Below are 17318 nucleotides of genomic sequence, written 5' to 3' on the forward strand. Positions count from 1 at the left end.
TATTATTATTATTAGAGAAGCAGCAGGGTGTAGTGTATAGAGCGTGGGCCTGGGAGTCAGAAGGTCACGGGTTCTAATCCAGGCTCTTCCAGTTGTCTGCTTGGGCAAGTCATTTGACTTCTCTGTACCTCAGACCCCTTGCCTGTAAAATGGGGATTGAGGCTGTGAGCCCCATGTGGGACAGGGACTTTGTCCAATCCGATTTGCTTGTATCCGCCCCAGCACTTAGTACAGTGCCTGGCGTAAAGAGCTTAACAAATGCCATAATTATTATTCTTATTAGCTTGTAAGCTCCTTGTGGGCAGAAATTACATTTAATAACTCTTTGGAATTTTCCCAAGCATTTTTCAATGGTATTTGTTAAGTGTTTAACATGTACCAGGCATTGTACTAAGCACTGGGTAGATACAAAATAATCAGGTTGGACACAGTCCCTGTCCCATATAGAGCTCGCAGTCTTAATCTCCATTTTACATACAGGTGAGGGAACCGAGGAACAGAGAAGTGAAGTGACTTGCCTGAAGTCACCCAACAGACAAGTAGCAGAGCCTGGGTTTTAACTCGCAGACCGGGTCTCTTTCCATTAGGCCACACTGCTTCTCATTTAGTACAGTGCTCAGTACAAAGTAAGTACTCAATAAATCCCACTGCTCTATGGAGGGAGGGTGTTCCCATTGCCCGATGGAGGGAGGGTGTCTCTCACCTGTTCACGGGCCTCTCCGTGTCCAGGAGCTTGAGAATGGATTTTCCGTCCATGTCAGCAGGGATGTCCAGCCCAGCGATGTCCAAGATGGTGGGTGCGAGGTCGATGTTCAGCACGATGTGGGGATTCCTGAAAGGGAGGGGAGAGGGGTCATCACGAACCAACGGTTCCCGGGTCCGACGCTGTTCCCTATCTGTGGAATTTCTGACTTCAGAACTGGCCACTGGACCCAGCCGGGCATCCCCTCTGTTCTCGCCCGCCGTTCGCTGTCTGTTTCTCTCTGCCGCTCTGGGGCTTTCATGGAAGTACCCACTGCCAAAGAGAGGAAGCGTAATTTCCGTGGAGGGAAAATATGGGTGAGGGGTGGTGAGGAGAGGACGCTGATTCCCAGCCCTGACCAGATCTAACAACCATAAATCATGACCTGCCCAAAGTCACCCAGCTGACAAGTGGCGGAGGCAGGATTAGAGCCCACGTCCTCTGATTCCCAAGCCCGTGCTCTTTCCACTAAGCAACGCTGCTTAACAAATGCCAAAATCATCATTATTTTCATTATTATTATCTCCGCCATCCCAGTGCCTGCCACGGGCAGTGCTCCTGCCTCAGGTGTAATGGCCATAGTCGAGACCCGGGTCTAACTGAAAGGGCAAATTCTAGCCTTCATCAAGAGGCGCCCAGCCGGAGTCCCTCCCCCGCTGACGAACGGAGTCCTCACCCTCTCCCGCCCGCCTCGAGCCCCATCGGACTTACAAGGACCCGGCCTCCACGTTGGGGCCCCGCACGTAGAAGGGGACTCGGATGTCGAACTCGTAGGGCATGGACTTGCCTTTCACCAGCCCAAACTGACCGATGTGGTAGCCGTGGTCGGCGGTGTAGACGATGTACGTGTTGTCCAGTTCGCCGGTCTCGACCAACATGTTATAGATCTGGAAGAGCAGGAACGAGGGGGGGAAACCAACGTGATGAGGGTTGGAGCCTCTGAGAAGCAGCGTGGCTTAGTGGAAAGAGCACGGCCTTGGGAGTCAGAAGATGTGGGTTCTAATCTCGGCTCTGCCACTTGTCTGCCGTGTGACCTTGGGCAAGCCACTTAACTTCTCTGTGCCTCCATTATCTCATCTGTAAAATGGGGATTAAGACTGTGAGTCCCACGTGGGACAACCTGATTACCTTGTATCTACCCCGGTACTTAGACCAGTGCTTGGCACATAGTAAGTGCTTAATAAATACTATTGTTTTTATAACATAGGGAAAAAGCCCACATTCTCCACCCCCTCTCCAAATGGCGATACAGAAACTTTGCTTTCCTCAAGGGAATGTGTCTGTTTATTGTTACATCGTACTCTCCCAGTAAGTAAGAACTCAATAAATACGACCGGCTGACTGAGTCAACCGGCTGCCCCGGTCAGACGGCGGACCGGCGGGACTCGGCTTCTTCTGTGGCGATTCGGTCCTAAGAGCTAAAGTCCTGGGATCTGTACATGTGAAGCAGTATGGCCTAGTGGAAAGAGCACGGGCCCTGGGAGTCGGAGGATTACCGCTATGCCATTTTTCTGCCGCGCGACCTCGGCCGAGTCACTTCACTTCCCTGTGCCTCGGTTCCCTCTTCCGTGAAATGGGGATCAAGACTGAGCCCCATGTAGGACAGGGACTGTGTCCCACCTGACTAGTTTGTATCTACCTCAGCACTTAGTACAATCAGTGGTATTTATTGAGAGCTTCCTGTGTGCACAGTGCTGAACTAAGTGCTTCGAAGAGTACAATACAACAAAAGTGGAAGACACGATCCATCTCCACAAGGAGATCTAATGGGGGAATTCTGCTGGATTTCAGCTGTGGTTTTAAGCAATGTATCTGGTTGTGGGCAGAGAATGTGCCTACCAACTCCATCATCCTCTCCCAAGTGGTTAGTACAGTACTCTGCACATGGTAAGTGTTCATTACATACAATCCACGGATGGATCGATTGATCCCTGTTTCACAGATGGGGTAACTGAGGCCCAAGGAAGTTAAAGCCACTTGCCCAAGATCACACGGCAGGCAGGTGGTGGAGCCGGGATTATGACCTTGGTCCTTCTGACGCTCAGGCCTGTACTCTATCCACTAGGCCACTCTGCCTCTCTATTATATTGTCCTCTTCCAGGTGTTTAGTACAGTGATCTGCACACAGTAAATGCTCAATAAATATCACTGATCAGTGGTACTAGCCTTCCATCCAGCATGACCGACCCTTCTCTTCCCACATTTTCCAGGTCTCTGGGTGTTCCAGGTATTTTCCCTTTAAAAGGCACCAGGGGGAGGAAACATTGTCTGTCCTTCCCCCCCGACCCCCCCCCCCCCCCACTCCCCGCCACCTCCATCCACCCCACCCAAGCTCAACTCTGAAGCTGTTTATAGTACCATTTTCATCCTGTGAGGCCTAGTACCATCAGTGAGTCTACACAAACCCCCCAGTGGCTCTTGGCACAAATCTCCCAGTAAAGCGCAGAAGTGTTTGCTCTCTTCCGGAAGGACGATAACCTGTTTCCTCAAGATAACCTTTGGGTTCCCTAATGAGAAAAGGGCTGTTTACTATTCTGTCGCTTCCTGTCCTCCATCAGAGGAACTCTGTGGAAGATGGGAACCGAATGCCTGCCGTAAATGACATTCCACTACAAAAAAAAACGTGGAGGACAATTACTGATTGGATGTTGAGCATCCACTCCTCAAAACATGCTGGGGCAGAGACTAGCAGCGAGGCCTAGTAGAAAGGGATACAGGACTGGAAGCCAGGAGATCCTGATTTTAGTCCCGGACCCACTACTTGCCTATTGTGTGTACCGGTGGGCCTCAGTTTCCTCATTTGTAAAATGGGGATAAATATCTCGTTTCCCTCTCCCTTAGATGGTGAGCCTTGTATGAGACAGGGACTCTGCCTGATCTGATTATGTTGTCTCTGTGTTTGGATCTGGTTTAGTGTCCGAGTCTCCCCCTGGGGGGTCCCCCATCCCCAACCCTTTCCCATTGACAGCCAGGCCAACCCTCTCCTGGATCTTTTTCTTTCTCTGACAGGACGGCACTAGGTGTTGGGGCAATCCCTTTCAGGTGTTTCTTTCTGAAACCCTGCATTCGGTTTCCTTTCATCCTGAGCCCAAGACACCCCAAATCAGGACTTTGAAGTGCTGGGAGTCGACAGTCAGTCATATTTATTGAGCGCTTATTGTGTTCAAGGCACTATACTAAGCACTTGGGAGAGTACAGCACCACAACAAAACAGACACATTCCCTGCCCACAGCGAGCTCGAATGGCAGGAGGGCTCGGCTTGGCTTTGGAGAGGTGGCTTGTGTAAGCCGAGTGGGGAAGGAAGAAGGGAGATGGGAAAGTGGGATGGGAGACAGGGAGATAGTGGAAAGAGAGAATGAGGGGGGGACCTAAGCATTTAGTACAGTGCTCTGCACACAGTAAGTGCTTAATAAATACAATTGAATGAAAGAATATGATAGTGGAGAGAGAGAAAGAAGGATAGCAGAGAGAGGGAAAGGGGGGGGGTGGGAGCCACTCTCTGGATGTGGGCAGGGGTCAGAGAAGGCTCCCCTTACCTTGTCCATCGAGTCATCCACGGACATGAGGGTCTGGAGACGTTTTCTCTGCAACATGTTGGTGAACTCCATGTGGATTGGTTTCATGGGGCCCGTGTACCTCATTATCCAGTGCTTGTCCGGGCTGGGAGCGTAGTTGTAACTGGGAGTGCTGAGGGCAAACAAGCACGTAGCAAATCAGCACGGAGGGAGAGAGCTTCCTGAGCTAGATCAATCGATCTATCAATCGATCAATGCTTTGTATTGAGTGCTACCTGCTTGCAGAGCACTGCACTCACCATTTGGGAGAGAACGATACAATAGAGTTGGTAGACAGACCTTCCCAGACTAAGCCCCGCTTTTCCTCTGCTCCCCCTCCCCATCGCTCCGACTCGCTCCTTTTGCTCTACCCCGCTCCCCGCCCCACAGCACCTGTGTATATATGTACATATTTATAATTATAATTTGATTTATTTATATTAATGTGTGTATATCTATAATTCTATATATTTATAACAATGCTACTGATGCCCGTTTACTTGTTTTCATGTCTGTCTCCCTCCTTCTAGACTGTGAGCCCCTTGTGGACAGGGATGGTCTCTGTTGATGAATTGTACTTCCCAAGCGCTTAGTACAGTGCTCTGCACACAGTAAGCACTCAATAAATACGACTGAATGAAAGGCCCTGTTCCCTGCCATCAAGGATCTTGCAATGTCGGAAGGAGAGATCATCACAAGCCAGTTTCTCTATCCCTTCATCAATCAATCGATGGTATTTATTGAGCACTTAATATGTGCAGAGCACGGTACTAAGTGCTTGGGAGACCGTAAGCTCATTGTGGGCAGGGAATGGGTTTGTTATATTATTATACTGTACTCTCTTTACTATGTTCAGAGCACTGTACTAAGCGCTTGGGAGAGTACAGTATAACAAGCACTTAGTACAGTGCTCTGAACATAGTAAAAACTCAGTGAGTAAAATTGACTGACTCTCGAAATTTCTCAAACCTAACATCAAAGGTACCATTTATCCTCCTGCACATGTGGCTCAGTGGAAAGAGCATAGGCTTGGGAGTCAGAGGTCATGGGTTCGAATCCCGCCTCTGCCACTTGTCAGCTGTGTGACTGTGGGCAAGCCACTTAACTTCTCTGTGCCTCAGTTACCTCATCTGTAAAATGGGCATTTAGATCGTGAGCCCCACGTGGGACAACCTGATGACCCTGTATCTACCCCAGCGCTTAGAACAGTGCTCTGCACATAGTAAGCGCTTAACAGATACCAACATTGTTGTTGTTGTTGTCTCTCCTCTCGAACAAAAAGAGGGGACTGGCTTTCTCTAGTGTTAACTGCAGCAGAGTCTTTAAAGAAGACTCATAAATGCCTGGCGAGGCCTCCTGGAAAAGTTTTCCAAAAAATCCTCAAGTGCCACAATTTTTTCTGGCTGCTACTCCCCAAGTTAACAGTCGTGGATAGCTTGGGACAGACATTTAGATTGCATGAAATGCTCCCGACGGAACCTGTCACACGGAAGCTTCGGGTCCCCCGGTGAAGGCCTGAAGTCTCCTGGGATGTCAAAATTCCCACCGCAGCCACCCGGTTACCGTTTCCCTGGAGGATTTGGGCTGTTGAAAGGTGTTTCTTTTCCTCCTTCCCAAAGCTGGGCATCTCCACATGCCAGTTCAACAGATTATTTTCTGCCGATGGGTTAAATGGTGTCATCCGTATCCATTGCAAAATACAACCGGCACGCTCCCTCTGGGGGTCCCAAATAAACAGTCTGAAAATCCCACCTCCACTCCTAAATTGTCGGAAGGCTAATTATAATCATAATAACAATTGTGATATTTAAGTGCATATTACATGCCAAGCACTGTACATACAAGATAATCAGGTCCCACAAGAGGCCTTCCCTGATTAAGCCCTCCTTTCCTCTTCTCCCATTCCCTTCTCCGTCACCCTGACTTGCTCCCTTTATTCATCTTCTCTCCCAGCTCTACACCACCTATGTCCAAATATTAATTTATTTATATTAATGTCTGTTTCCCCCTCTAGACCGTAAGCTCGTTGTGGGCAGGGAATGTGTTTATTGTTCTACTGTACCCTCCAAAGCACCGAATACAGTGCTCTGCACAAAGTAAATGCTCAATAAATGCAATTGGCTGACAGGGGCTCACAGGGTGAATAGAAGGGAGGACAGATATTGAACCCCCATTTAGCAGGTGAAGTAATGTGACTTAACCAAGATCACGCAGCAGGTAAGTGGCAGAGCCAGCATTAGAACCCAGGTCCTCTGATTCCCCGACTAGGCCTTCCACTAGGCCATGCTGCTTCTCAATTATCCAAGCAATGGGTGGCGTGTGTGTGTGGGGGGGATGTTTGGCTTTTCTAAGTTATCTAACAAAATGAATTTTATTCAGCTACTTAAACTGTCCATCATCTGAATTAGCCTTGGTACCGAATACTTCAGTTACTCTGCTTCTACGGTCGTCTTTCAATCAATGCTGATGAATTAAGGGAAACAGCATGGCCTAGCAGAAAGAGCACGGGCCTGGGAGTCAGAAGACCTGGGTTCTAATCCTGACTCTGCCAAATGCTTAGTGGGTAGCTTTGGGCAAGTCACAACTTCTCTGTGCCCCAATTCCCCTGTCTTTCCTTCTACTTAGGCTGTGAGCCCCATGCAAGACAGGTAATATGTCCAACCTAATTAACTTATATCTAGCGCAGTGCTTAGAACCATGTTTGACACATAGTATTTTAAAAATACCATTAGGAAAAAAATAACCTGATTTAAAAATTTTTTTTCCTTTAAAAAAAAACCACGTCCTTCCCCACGTTGATGCTGCCCACCCTTCTCGAGTATCACATACCTGCCCAGTTAGTGTGAAAATAGCATGCGAATTTCACAAATCTGCTGGCTAAGACTTCTCCGACAGATGTCGGTTATTCCGCCAAAGCTCTGAGGAAACGGGGGAAATGGACTTGGGGCACAGGAAGCTTGTCCTCAGAGAATAGACTCGGTTTATCCTTGTACCTTAATAGCCTCTTGAATATCAGAGCGTTATTGTGGTTGAAATAATCACATTGCCCCTTTGAATATGCTGACCAGTTATGGAAACTGTTGCTATGTAATGCCCAGAATGGATTACAATGCTCGGCAAACTCCTTCTGGGCTTCGCTTTGTGATTTCCTGGATGATTTGAAACCTCCCGCAGTTAAATCCACCGCAGGCCCAAAATCTCCTTTGACTGGGGCTAACGCTGGCCTCTCTTGCTCAGAACAAATTTGTCCATCTCCTCACACTGTTCACCCTGGACCATATTCCCACCAGCAAAGTCCCCTTTAACTGAGAGTCTTAAATTCTTCAAGAAACAAACAATGCTCTTTTTTCTCGTCCTCTCTCCCTTCCCTCCAGCCCCGGTGGCTCTCGGAGTCCAGCACATGAAGCGGATAGAGATGTGAGCAGCTACAAATACAGTAGCAGCTACAGAGAAGCACAATGGCCTGGGAGTCAGAGGACCTAGGTTCCGATCCTGGCTCTGACACCCGTCTGCTGTGTGACCTTGGGCAAGTCACTTCTCTGTGCCTCAGTTACGTCATCGGTAAAACGGTAATTAAGACTATTAGCCCATGGGGGGCAGAGACTGTGTCCAAAATGATCAGCTTGGATCCACCCAGGCTCTTAGTACACACAGTAAGTGCTCAACAGTAATAATAATTATAATACTAATAATCATGGTATTTGTTAAGCGTTGAGTAACAGGGAATGTGTCTGCTAATTCTGTTGTACTCTCCCAAGTGCTTAGTGCAGTGCTCTGCACGTAGCGAGTGCTCAGTAAATACCATTAACAAATACCATAATAATAATAATAATAATGATAATTACAGAGAACTCTGCTCAAGAAATGGACGAGGAAGAGGCAGGCTATTTAACTGCTTTCACCTCTGAATCTGGGGAGGAAGAGATCACAGACTGAGAATGGCAATGCACAATTCTTTGTTCACAATAACAAAATGGGAAATCACCCCCAACCACCTCTTTCTGAGAAGCTGTGACAGAGAGTTTGATTTTTCCTTCCAAAGGCACACGGTGGGTTAAGTGCTATCCAACACCCTCAAGTCACAGCGGTGTCATTATTATTAATTATGACGATAATAATAATAGTGGTATTTATTATGCACTTACTATAACCCAGGCACTGTACAAAAGACTGGGTTAGATACAATGTAATCAGAGCCCTGCCATTGGATTCACAGGGTGGGGGGCGGGGGTGTGGAGAACAGGTATTTTATCCCCATTTTACAGATGTGGAAACTGAGGATCAGAGAAGCTGAGTGACTTGCCCAAGATCACACAGCAGACAAGTGGTGGAGCTAGGATGACAACCCAGGCCTCTTGACCCTCAGGCCTCTGCTCTTTTCAATGTACTGCACTGCTTCTCTAGTGCTGCAAGGATCCCTGTGTCTCAGTTTCCTCATCTGTAAAATGGGGATAAAATACCTGTTCTCCCTTCACCTCAGACTGAGCCCCATGTGGGACAGGGTCTGTGAGTATGCTTTTTTTTTTTTAAAATGGTATTTGTTAAGCACTCACTATGTGCCAGGCACTGCTCTAACCACTGGGGTAGATACAAGGAAATCAGCTGGAATACAATCCTTGTCCCATGTGGGGGCTCATCCCCATTTTACAGATGAGGTAATTGAGGCCAGAGGAGTGAAGTGACTTGTCCAAGGTCACGCAGCAGACGAGAGGCGGAGCTGCAAGTAGAACCCAGGTCCTTCTGACTCCAAGGTGCGTGCTCCCTCCACTAGGCCACACTGCTTCTCAGATTGTACCATCCCTACTTTAGTGCTGGGGAAGGCGCTCGGCACATAGTAAGGGCTTAACCACCATAATTGTAACCAAGTAACGGCCCATGAGCTTCCTTCCCTGCAAGTCGGCCAGGGCCCAGGCCCAAATTGTACACAGATTGCCCGACAGTATTGATCTTAATCCCCATTTTACAGATGAAGGAACTGAGGCTGAGAGAAGTGATTTGCCCGAGGTCACACAGCAAACAAATGGCAGAGCCAGGGTTAGAACCCAGGTCTTAATGAGTAACATCAGTTCAGGGAAACCGCAGAAAACCGACTCCCAGAAGCTTCGGCAAAGATGGACTTCCCAAGAATCGGCGCAGCTCTACAGGCAGGCCTCCCCTGCTCAGGATTGCTGAATGAAGATCTCTAAGGCAGCGTTTCTCTGCTGGATCATCAAAAGAGAGAGCCCAGAAAGTACAAAATAAAGGACCCCAGCACAATTGCCTTCCTGCTCGAGAACAGGTGAAAGAATGTTGCTCGTGTGAAAGGGAAAATGGCGCAGCAGAGGTACGTTGGCTAAATAAGCCGCTTCTGACAATGGCAATTGGGTGTGCTTTAAATTAAGCCACTCTGGAATGTGCTAATGAGAAAATGAAATGACCATTGTCAAAATTCTGTAACAATTTCCTGAAGAAGGGATTCCACAAAGCCGACTTGATGGAAGGGAGAGATAAAAGGATAGGGCAGGCCTATTTCCCATGCTTTTATCCCCTTCTGAAGATCGTAATTAACCACCCCCCAGCGACAGAACTTTTGGTTTTGGAAATGATTGTTCCTCAGAGATAAGGGGGCCTTTCAGGAGACCTCTGGGCAAGGAGAGGCGGGACTCTATGGGAAAGCCCCGATAGGCTCTGCTTATTATGAATTTACCTAATTTTCATTACTAAGGAAGAGCAAATAAGAAAAGAGTGTCAACCATCTTAGTTGGGAAATGAGAAGCAACGTGGCCTAGTGGAAAGAGCCTGCGCCTGGGAGTCAGAGACCTGGGTTCTAATCTTGGCTCCACCACTTGTCTGCTGGGTGGCCTTGGGCTAGTCACTTAGCTTCTCTGAGACTCAAGTTACCTTATCTGTAAAATGGGGATTAAGACTGTCACCCCGGTGGGACATGGACTGTATCTAACCTGATTACCTTGTATCTACCCCAGCCCATAATACAATGCCTGGCACAAAGTAAGCGCTTAACAAACACCATAAAAATATTCATTATCATTAGTATTAAATTATTACTACTACTACATCCTTAACAGGCTTAAGCACTGTTCTACGTGCTGGGGTAGATACAGGATAATCAGGTTGGATACAGTCTAATCAGGTTGGATGCAGTCCCTGTGCCACATGGAGCTCACAATCTTCAACCCCATTTTACAGATGAGGGAACAGAGGTCCAGAGAAGTGAAGTGACTGGCCCAAGCTCACACAGCAGACAAGTGGCGGAGCCACGATGAGAAGCCAGGTCCTACTGACTCCCAGACCCATTGTCTATCCACTAAGTCACAAGGCTTCTCCTTAGGGATCAGTTGGCTGTATTAGGGGAATGAAGATTCATTCAATAGTATTTATTGAGCGCTTACTATGTGCAGAGCACTGTACTAAGCGCTTGGAATGTACAAATCGCTAACAGATCAAATATGCTCCCTTCCAGTAGTTAGTTAACACGTTGCACTTATTAGCTCTCCCCACTTTGGGTTTAAGCTAGAAACAGAGAAAGATTGAGAGAGAGTGGCTGGGGAAGGATGTATTCTAATTTTAATGAAAATTAAGTGTTCAGAATATTCGTGCCAACTCAAAATGACTCTGACCTTGCTCTGCCACGACACCACATATCGGATCTGTCGAAAACACTAAACGCAAACGCGCGCACACTCCCCACTCAAGGCTCCCCTTTTCACCGGCCGTGGCCCGCTTTTTTTTCCTTACATATGCTGGGACGCGTTGGGGAAGAGCTGAGAGTACTGAGGGGCGGAGTCCTCTGGCCCGTGGGGGGCCGCGTGACTGATGACCATCAGGACCGGCCGGTGAGGGTACGTCCTCTTGGAGGTTCGGAAGAAGCTCACGCTGTCGTTGGTGATCAGGTCGGTCAGGTAATCCTGGAGGGAGACACACGCCGGGTTGAGAAGCAGCATGGGGTAATGGATAAAACACGGGCCGGGGAGTCAGAAGGTCAGGGGTTCTAATCCCGGCTCCATCACCTGTCCGCGGTGTGACCTCGGGCAAGTCACTTCACTTCTCTGGGCCTCGGTTACCTCATTTGTAAAATGGGCATTAAGACTGGGAGCCCCATACGGGACAGGGACTCTGCCCAACCTGATTAGCTTGTATCTACCCCAGTGCTTAGAACAATGCTTGACACATAGTAAGCACTTAACAAATACCATAATAATAATTATTATTATTAGAGAGGGACAGAGCTCGGGGACAAGGATGGGTGGGGTTGAGGGGGGAGGAGAGGGAGAGGGAAAGAGAGAGAGAGAGAGAGAGAGAGAGAGAGAGAGAGAGAGAGAGGGCCCGAACCAGTCTGATGGTCTGGGACCAGTTCTGATCCAGGGAACGACCCAACTCGGCTGTTGTAAGTTTCTTAGGACCGTTGGGGATTAAGGAAACGCTGGGCTGTGGTACGGAAAACACACACTGACAATAGCTCCTGGGCCAGGCTGAGAAGCCTGACTCTGGCAGGGGCCAAGGTCCTGATGGTTCCCGCTTCAGTGGCTCTTTCTTAAATAATCATAATAATAATCATCATAATAATGATGACAATAATACTAACACTGCCACTAATAATGAGAAGGAGTGTAGGCTAGTGGATAAAGCACGGGCCTGGGCGTCAGAAGGACCTGGGTTCTCATCCTGGCTCCACCACTTGTCGGCAGTGTGACCCTGGGCAAGTCATTTCACCTCTCTGGGTCTCATTTACTCTATCTGTAAAACAGGGATTGAGATTGGAACAGGGATTGGGTCTTATCTGAGTAGCTACTTTGATGCTATTGAGGCCTGTCTACTTGTTTTGTTTTGTTGTCTGTCTCTCCCTTCTAGACTGTGAGCCCATTGTTGGGTAGGGATTGTCTCTATCTGTTGCCGAATTGTACTTTCCAAGCTCTTAGTACAGTGCTCTGCACACAGTAAGTGCTCAATACATATGAATGAATGAATGAATATTCCAGCACTTAATACAGTGCCTGGCACACTGTAAGTGCTTAACAAGTACAATAAAAAAATGATAATAATGATATAATTTGTTAAGGGCTTACTATGTGCCAGGCGCTGGTACTAAGTAATTAGGTTGGACACAGTCCCCGTTCCACATGAGGCTCACATCTTAATCCCCATTTTACAGATGAGGTAACGGAAGCACAGAGAAGTGAAGTGACTTGCCCGAGGTCATACAACAGGCACGTGGTAGAGCCAGGATTAGAACCCAGGTCCTTCTGACTCCCACGCCTGTGCTCTATCCACTAGGCAACACTGCTTCTCCCTGGAAATAAGGTGCTTACACTCCAACAGGACAGAGGCCAGGAGTGGAATTAAATAACTCGTGGAGCTCTCCTTCCTCCCTAGACTTTGATTCCTTCAAGATGGTGGAGACTAGGACCCGATCTGAAAGCCCCAAGGGCATCCGGAATTTCAAAAATCCAAGTCTTAATCCCAGCTCCTTTGGAAGTCCAGATATCCTTAGCCGATCAGGGAAAAATACTATCAAAAGAGCCGGGAGGGAGAGAGAAGCTGAGGTTTCCCCTGCCAATGGATCAATTCCAATATAAACACTAGCAGGTGGGCTCTGGGTTTACTGACAGTTTCGACGGTAATATTGATATCAACGGGAGAGAAACCAGCCCCTGGCTGAGTGACAGCTAAAGTGGCAGGACAAGGAGAGGGATCATGTCCTCGGGTCCTCTCACCCTCGAAACGCTTAGAACGCTTAACGAGAAGCAGCATAGTGTAGTGGATAGAGCCCGGGCCTGGGAGTCAGAGGGTCATGGGTTCGAATCCCAACTCTGCCACTTGTCCGCTGTGTGCCCTTGGGCAAAGTCACTTCACTTCTCTGGGCCTCAGTCCCCTCATCTGTAAAATGGGGATTAAGACCGTGTCCCATGCAGGAAGGGACTGTGTCTAATTGATTTGCCTGTATGTGGATATAGCACATAGTACAGTGTCTGGCACAAAGTAGGCTCTTAACAAATACCATAATTATTATTAGTAGTAGTAGATGCTCACTGCCTCCTTGCCCCACCAAAGACATTCTGCTCCTAGCGTGGCTCAGTGGAAAGAGCATGGGCTTGGGAGTCAGAGGTCGTGGGTTTTAATCCCGGCTCCGCCGCTTGTCAGCTGTGTGACCTTGGGCAAGTCACTTAACTTCTCTTTGCCTCAGTTACTTCATCTGTAAAATGGGGATGAAGACTGTGAGCTCTACATGGGACAACCTGATTACCTTGTTTCTACCCCAGGGCTTAGAACAGTGCTTGGCACATAGTAAGCACTTAAATACCAACATTATTATTATAATTACTAAGCGCTTGGAAAGTATTATATTATTATATCTTTAAACTCTGCTCTTTCCTCCAGCGTGTAATTTATTTTAGGATCTGTTTCCTATTCATTCATTCAATTGTATTTATGAGCTCTTACTGGGTGCAGAGCAATGTCCTAAACGTTTGGGAGAGTTCAATATTGGAAGCAGTGTGGCCTAGTTGATAGAGCATGGGCCCGGGACTCAGAAGGTCATGGGTTTTAAACCCGGCTAGGCCACTTGTCTGCTGTTTGGCCTTGGATAAGTCACTTTACTTCTTTGGGCCTCAGTTTCCTCATCTATAAAATGGGGGTTAAGACTGTGAACCCTATGCAGGACAGGGACTGTGTGCAGCTCAAATGCATGTATCCACCCCAGTGCTTAGTGTAGTGCCTGGCATTACTAAGTGCTTAATAAGTATCATACTACTACTAATAATAATAATTATTATTACAATATGACAATAAACAGAAAACCTGCCCACAATGAGTTTACAGTCTAGAGAGGGACTGCTAGACTGTTTAGATCCTCAAGGAAGGACCTACTAACACTATTGATTGTCATGCAATCAATGGTATTTATTGAGTACTTATTGGGTGCAGAAACTGTATTAAGCGCTTGAGAGAGAGCAATTCAACTGAGTTAGTCGACACATTCCCTTCCCATAAAGACTTTAGAGTCTAGAGGGAGGAGTTTGTTATCCCTTCCCAAGATTTTAGTATTAACAATAATAATAATAATGATAATGTTGGCATTTGTTAAGTGCTTTCTATGTACCAGGCACTGGGGTGGATACAAACAAATTGGGTTGGACACAGTCCTTGCCCCACACTGGGCTCACAGTCTTTATCTCCATTTTACAGATGAGATAATTGAGACCCAGAGAAGTGAAGTGACTTGTCCAAGGTCACACAGCAGACAAGTGACAGAACCAGGATTAAAACCCAGGTCCTTCCGATTCCTAGGCACGCGCTCTTTTCTACCAGGCCGTGACAATGCTCGGCACACGTGAGACGCTCAATAAAAACCATTCTTTGATGGATAGGAGGCAGATCACAAAGAGGGAAAAATCAACTCCAGCTTATGGAAATGTGAAGTGCTTTTGTGGTGGGAGCGAAGATTCGGGGCCTGGATTGAGGCCGTGAGACCCCTCGGGGGTCTGCAGGCAGCACAAGGGCTAAGCGATGACAATGATCACGGTGGCTGAGGAACAAAGTGTGCTAAACTGCAGGGAAGGGATTGAAGTCAGATGAATGGAAGACCGGAGCTTCTGGGCTACTGAAGGAGGTTGGGAAAGATCTTTCTGACACGTCTTTGAAAATGGCCCGGCCCCCCATCGGTCTGCGTGTCGGGCCCGGAGGTCAGAGGCAGGGGGATGGACAGGGTGACCTCTCCGGGTAATTGCTTCCTCTGTAACAGGAAAAGCCACAGTTGTACTACGCCTTCATTAGGCAACTGAAATCCTCCCTAAAGGTGACTAGGCAAATGGTTTCTGTTTCCTGTGGTTGCCAAGAGAAGAGCCATGTGACCCATGGCTTGAGGGCTAGAAGGGGAGGGGGTCTGTTTCCCTTGAGGGAGGGCCCGGTCACCGGGTGATTCACTCCAGGGTCCCAGGCCCCTACTGCCCCTGGGAACGTTAGCACCGGAACCTCAATTAATTAAGAAGATGTTACAAATCGATTATTGAGGAAGGGCCATCAATTCAGCTGCTTTAACTGGTAGAATCAGCTGGAGTGTCGGGGGATGGGGAAGTAGGAGTTTAGCTTTTTATGGGGGTGGGGGAAGTGTCTAGTGGAAAGAGCACGGGCTTGGGAGTCCAAGGACGTGGGTTCTAATCCCAGCTCCACCACATCTCTGCTGTCTGACCTCGGATGAGTCGCTTAAGCTCTCTGTGCCTCAGTTACCTCATCTGTAAAATGGGGATTAACTGTGAGCCCCACATAGGACAACCTGATCACCCTGTATCCTCCCCAGCCCTTAGAACAGTGCTCTGCACATAGTAAGCACTTAATGAATACCATTATTATTATTATTAATGTCAGTTGAAATAACTCCTCCAGCCGATTGGTGAATGAGGTTGATCAATAGTTTATTTACATCAATAAATCAGGAGACCTTGCTCCACCCCTCCTCTCCTTTAGAGGAAACTGTCAGCAGGAAAGCTGGTCCAGGCACCGCCTTTGGACTGTAAGCTTACTGTGGGCAGGGAATTTGTTTATTTTTGTGTTCTCTCAAGTGCTTAGTACAGTGCTCTGTATTCAGTTAGCTCTCAATAAATACAACTGACACTGCATTTTGCTCGCACAGGCTCCTCCCTCGGGGGCTATTTAGCGGAAGACACTGTATGACTTCGTGGGAAGGAGAGAATGAGAATGTGGGGGAGGAAGCTTGGGAAAGGAAGCTGATGAGTTAAAAGCTTGAGGTTCTCATTTTGGAGTAGTCAAACCCGGGTTTCTTCTTCACCCCATTTCACCCACGGGTGAAGTTCGATACGTATTCCCCAAGAACAAGAGAACTTACCTTGGGAATAGTTGAACCCACGCTTCTCCTCCACCCCATTTCACCCATGTATGAAGCACGCTACACATTCACTAAGAACCCAGGAACTCACTTTGGAGTAGTCAAACGGCGGTTTCTCCTTCACCCCATTTCACACATGGATGAAGTGTTACACATTCATGCTTCTCCCCCGCCCCATTTCACACATACACGAAGTGTGCTACATATTCAATAAGCAGACAAGAACTCACCTTGGAGTAGGTGAACCTGTACCTCTCCTTCACCCCATTTCACCCATGTATGAAGTATGTGACATGTTCAATAAGAACAGGAGAACTCATCTTGGAGTAGTCAAACCTGTGCTTGCTTCTGCAGCCCATTTCACCCATGTAAGATGTGTTACGCGTTCAGTAAGCACCAGAGAACTCACCTTGGAGTAGTCGAACCCGTGCTTCTCCTTCACCCCATTTCTACACAGCGTATAGTTGTAGAACCGAGAGTTTTTGAGGAGTCCGACCCACTCCTTCCATCCCGGCGGCACATAGGAGCCATTGTATTCATTCAGGTACTTCCCGAAGAAGGCTGGAGGGAGACCAAGGCAGAGCGGAAAGTTAACAAAATGGAGAAATGGACCCTTCAGATTACCCCTCCACTCTGCTTCTTTTACTCCTGGAATGAGCCATAAAGCAAATGAGCGGTGAGGAGTCATAATAGTAATAATCATAATAATTATGATACTTAAGTGCTTACTTTGTGCCAAGCACTTTTCTAAGCACTGGGGTAGATACAAGTCATGCAGGTTGGAGACAGTCCCTGTCCCAAGTGGGGCTCACGGTCTCAATCCTCATTTTACAGATGAAGGGAACTGAGGCCCAGTGAAGTGAAGTTTCTTGCCCAAGGACACAAAGCATACAAGTGGCAGAGCCGGAATTAGAACCCAGGTCCTTCTGACTCTCGGGCCTGGGCTCTATCCACAAGGCCATGCTGTCTCTGTGCTGAATGGCAATAGATGGTGCAATCTTTGATGAGGCAAGAGGATGGGCGAGGAAGGGGGAGTGGGGCAGTACTTAAAAGGAGAAGGGGAGGGGATAAAGAAAGTGGGTTTCCTTTTGGGACTTTTTACAATTCCTCAACACCTTCCCCCACTTCTCCAGCCACCCACTCTGTACATAGCGAGTGAGTGTTTAATCTTCCATGGATGTC

The 17318-nt window shown here is 47.8% G+C and overlaps 1 protein-coding gene across 6 annotated transcripts in view; it reads right to left on the reverse strand.

Moving 5' to 3' along the window:
* Window positions 1-17318, reverse strand: part of LOC100075030 (extracellular sulfatase Sulf-2) — a 66509-nt gene that overhangs the window by 23849 nt on the left and 25342 nt on the right. For all 6 annotated transcript variants that reach the window (XM_029070629.1, XM_029070632.2, XM_029070631.1 and 3 more), the window contains 5 exons: window positions 16546-16697; window positions 11033-11202; window positions 4280-4430; window positions 1454-1629; window positions 704-832 (listed from right to left, as the gene is read on the reverse strand). In XM_029070629.1, the coding sequence (XP_028926462.1) occupies window positions 704-832; window positions 1454-1629; window positions 4280-4430; window positions 11033-11202; window positions 16546-16697 (778 nt within the window). The remainder of the gene's footprint in view (window positions 1-703; window positions 833-1453; window positions 1630-4279; window positions 4431-11032; window positions 11203-16545; window positions 16698-17318) is intronic.

This window comes from Ornithorhynchus anatinus, chromosome 8 (genome assembly GCF_004115215.2).
Source record: "Ornithorhynchus anatinus isolate Pmale09 chromosome 8, mOrnAna1.pri.v4, whole genome shotgun sequence".
NCBI lineage: Eukaryota > Metazoa > Chordata > Mammalia > Monotremata > Ornithorhynchidae > Ornithorhynchus > Ornithorhynchus anatinus.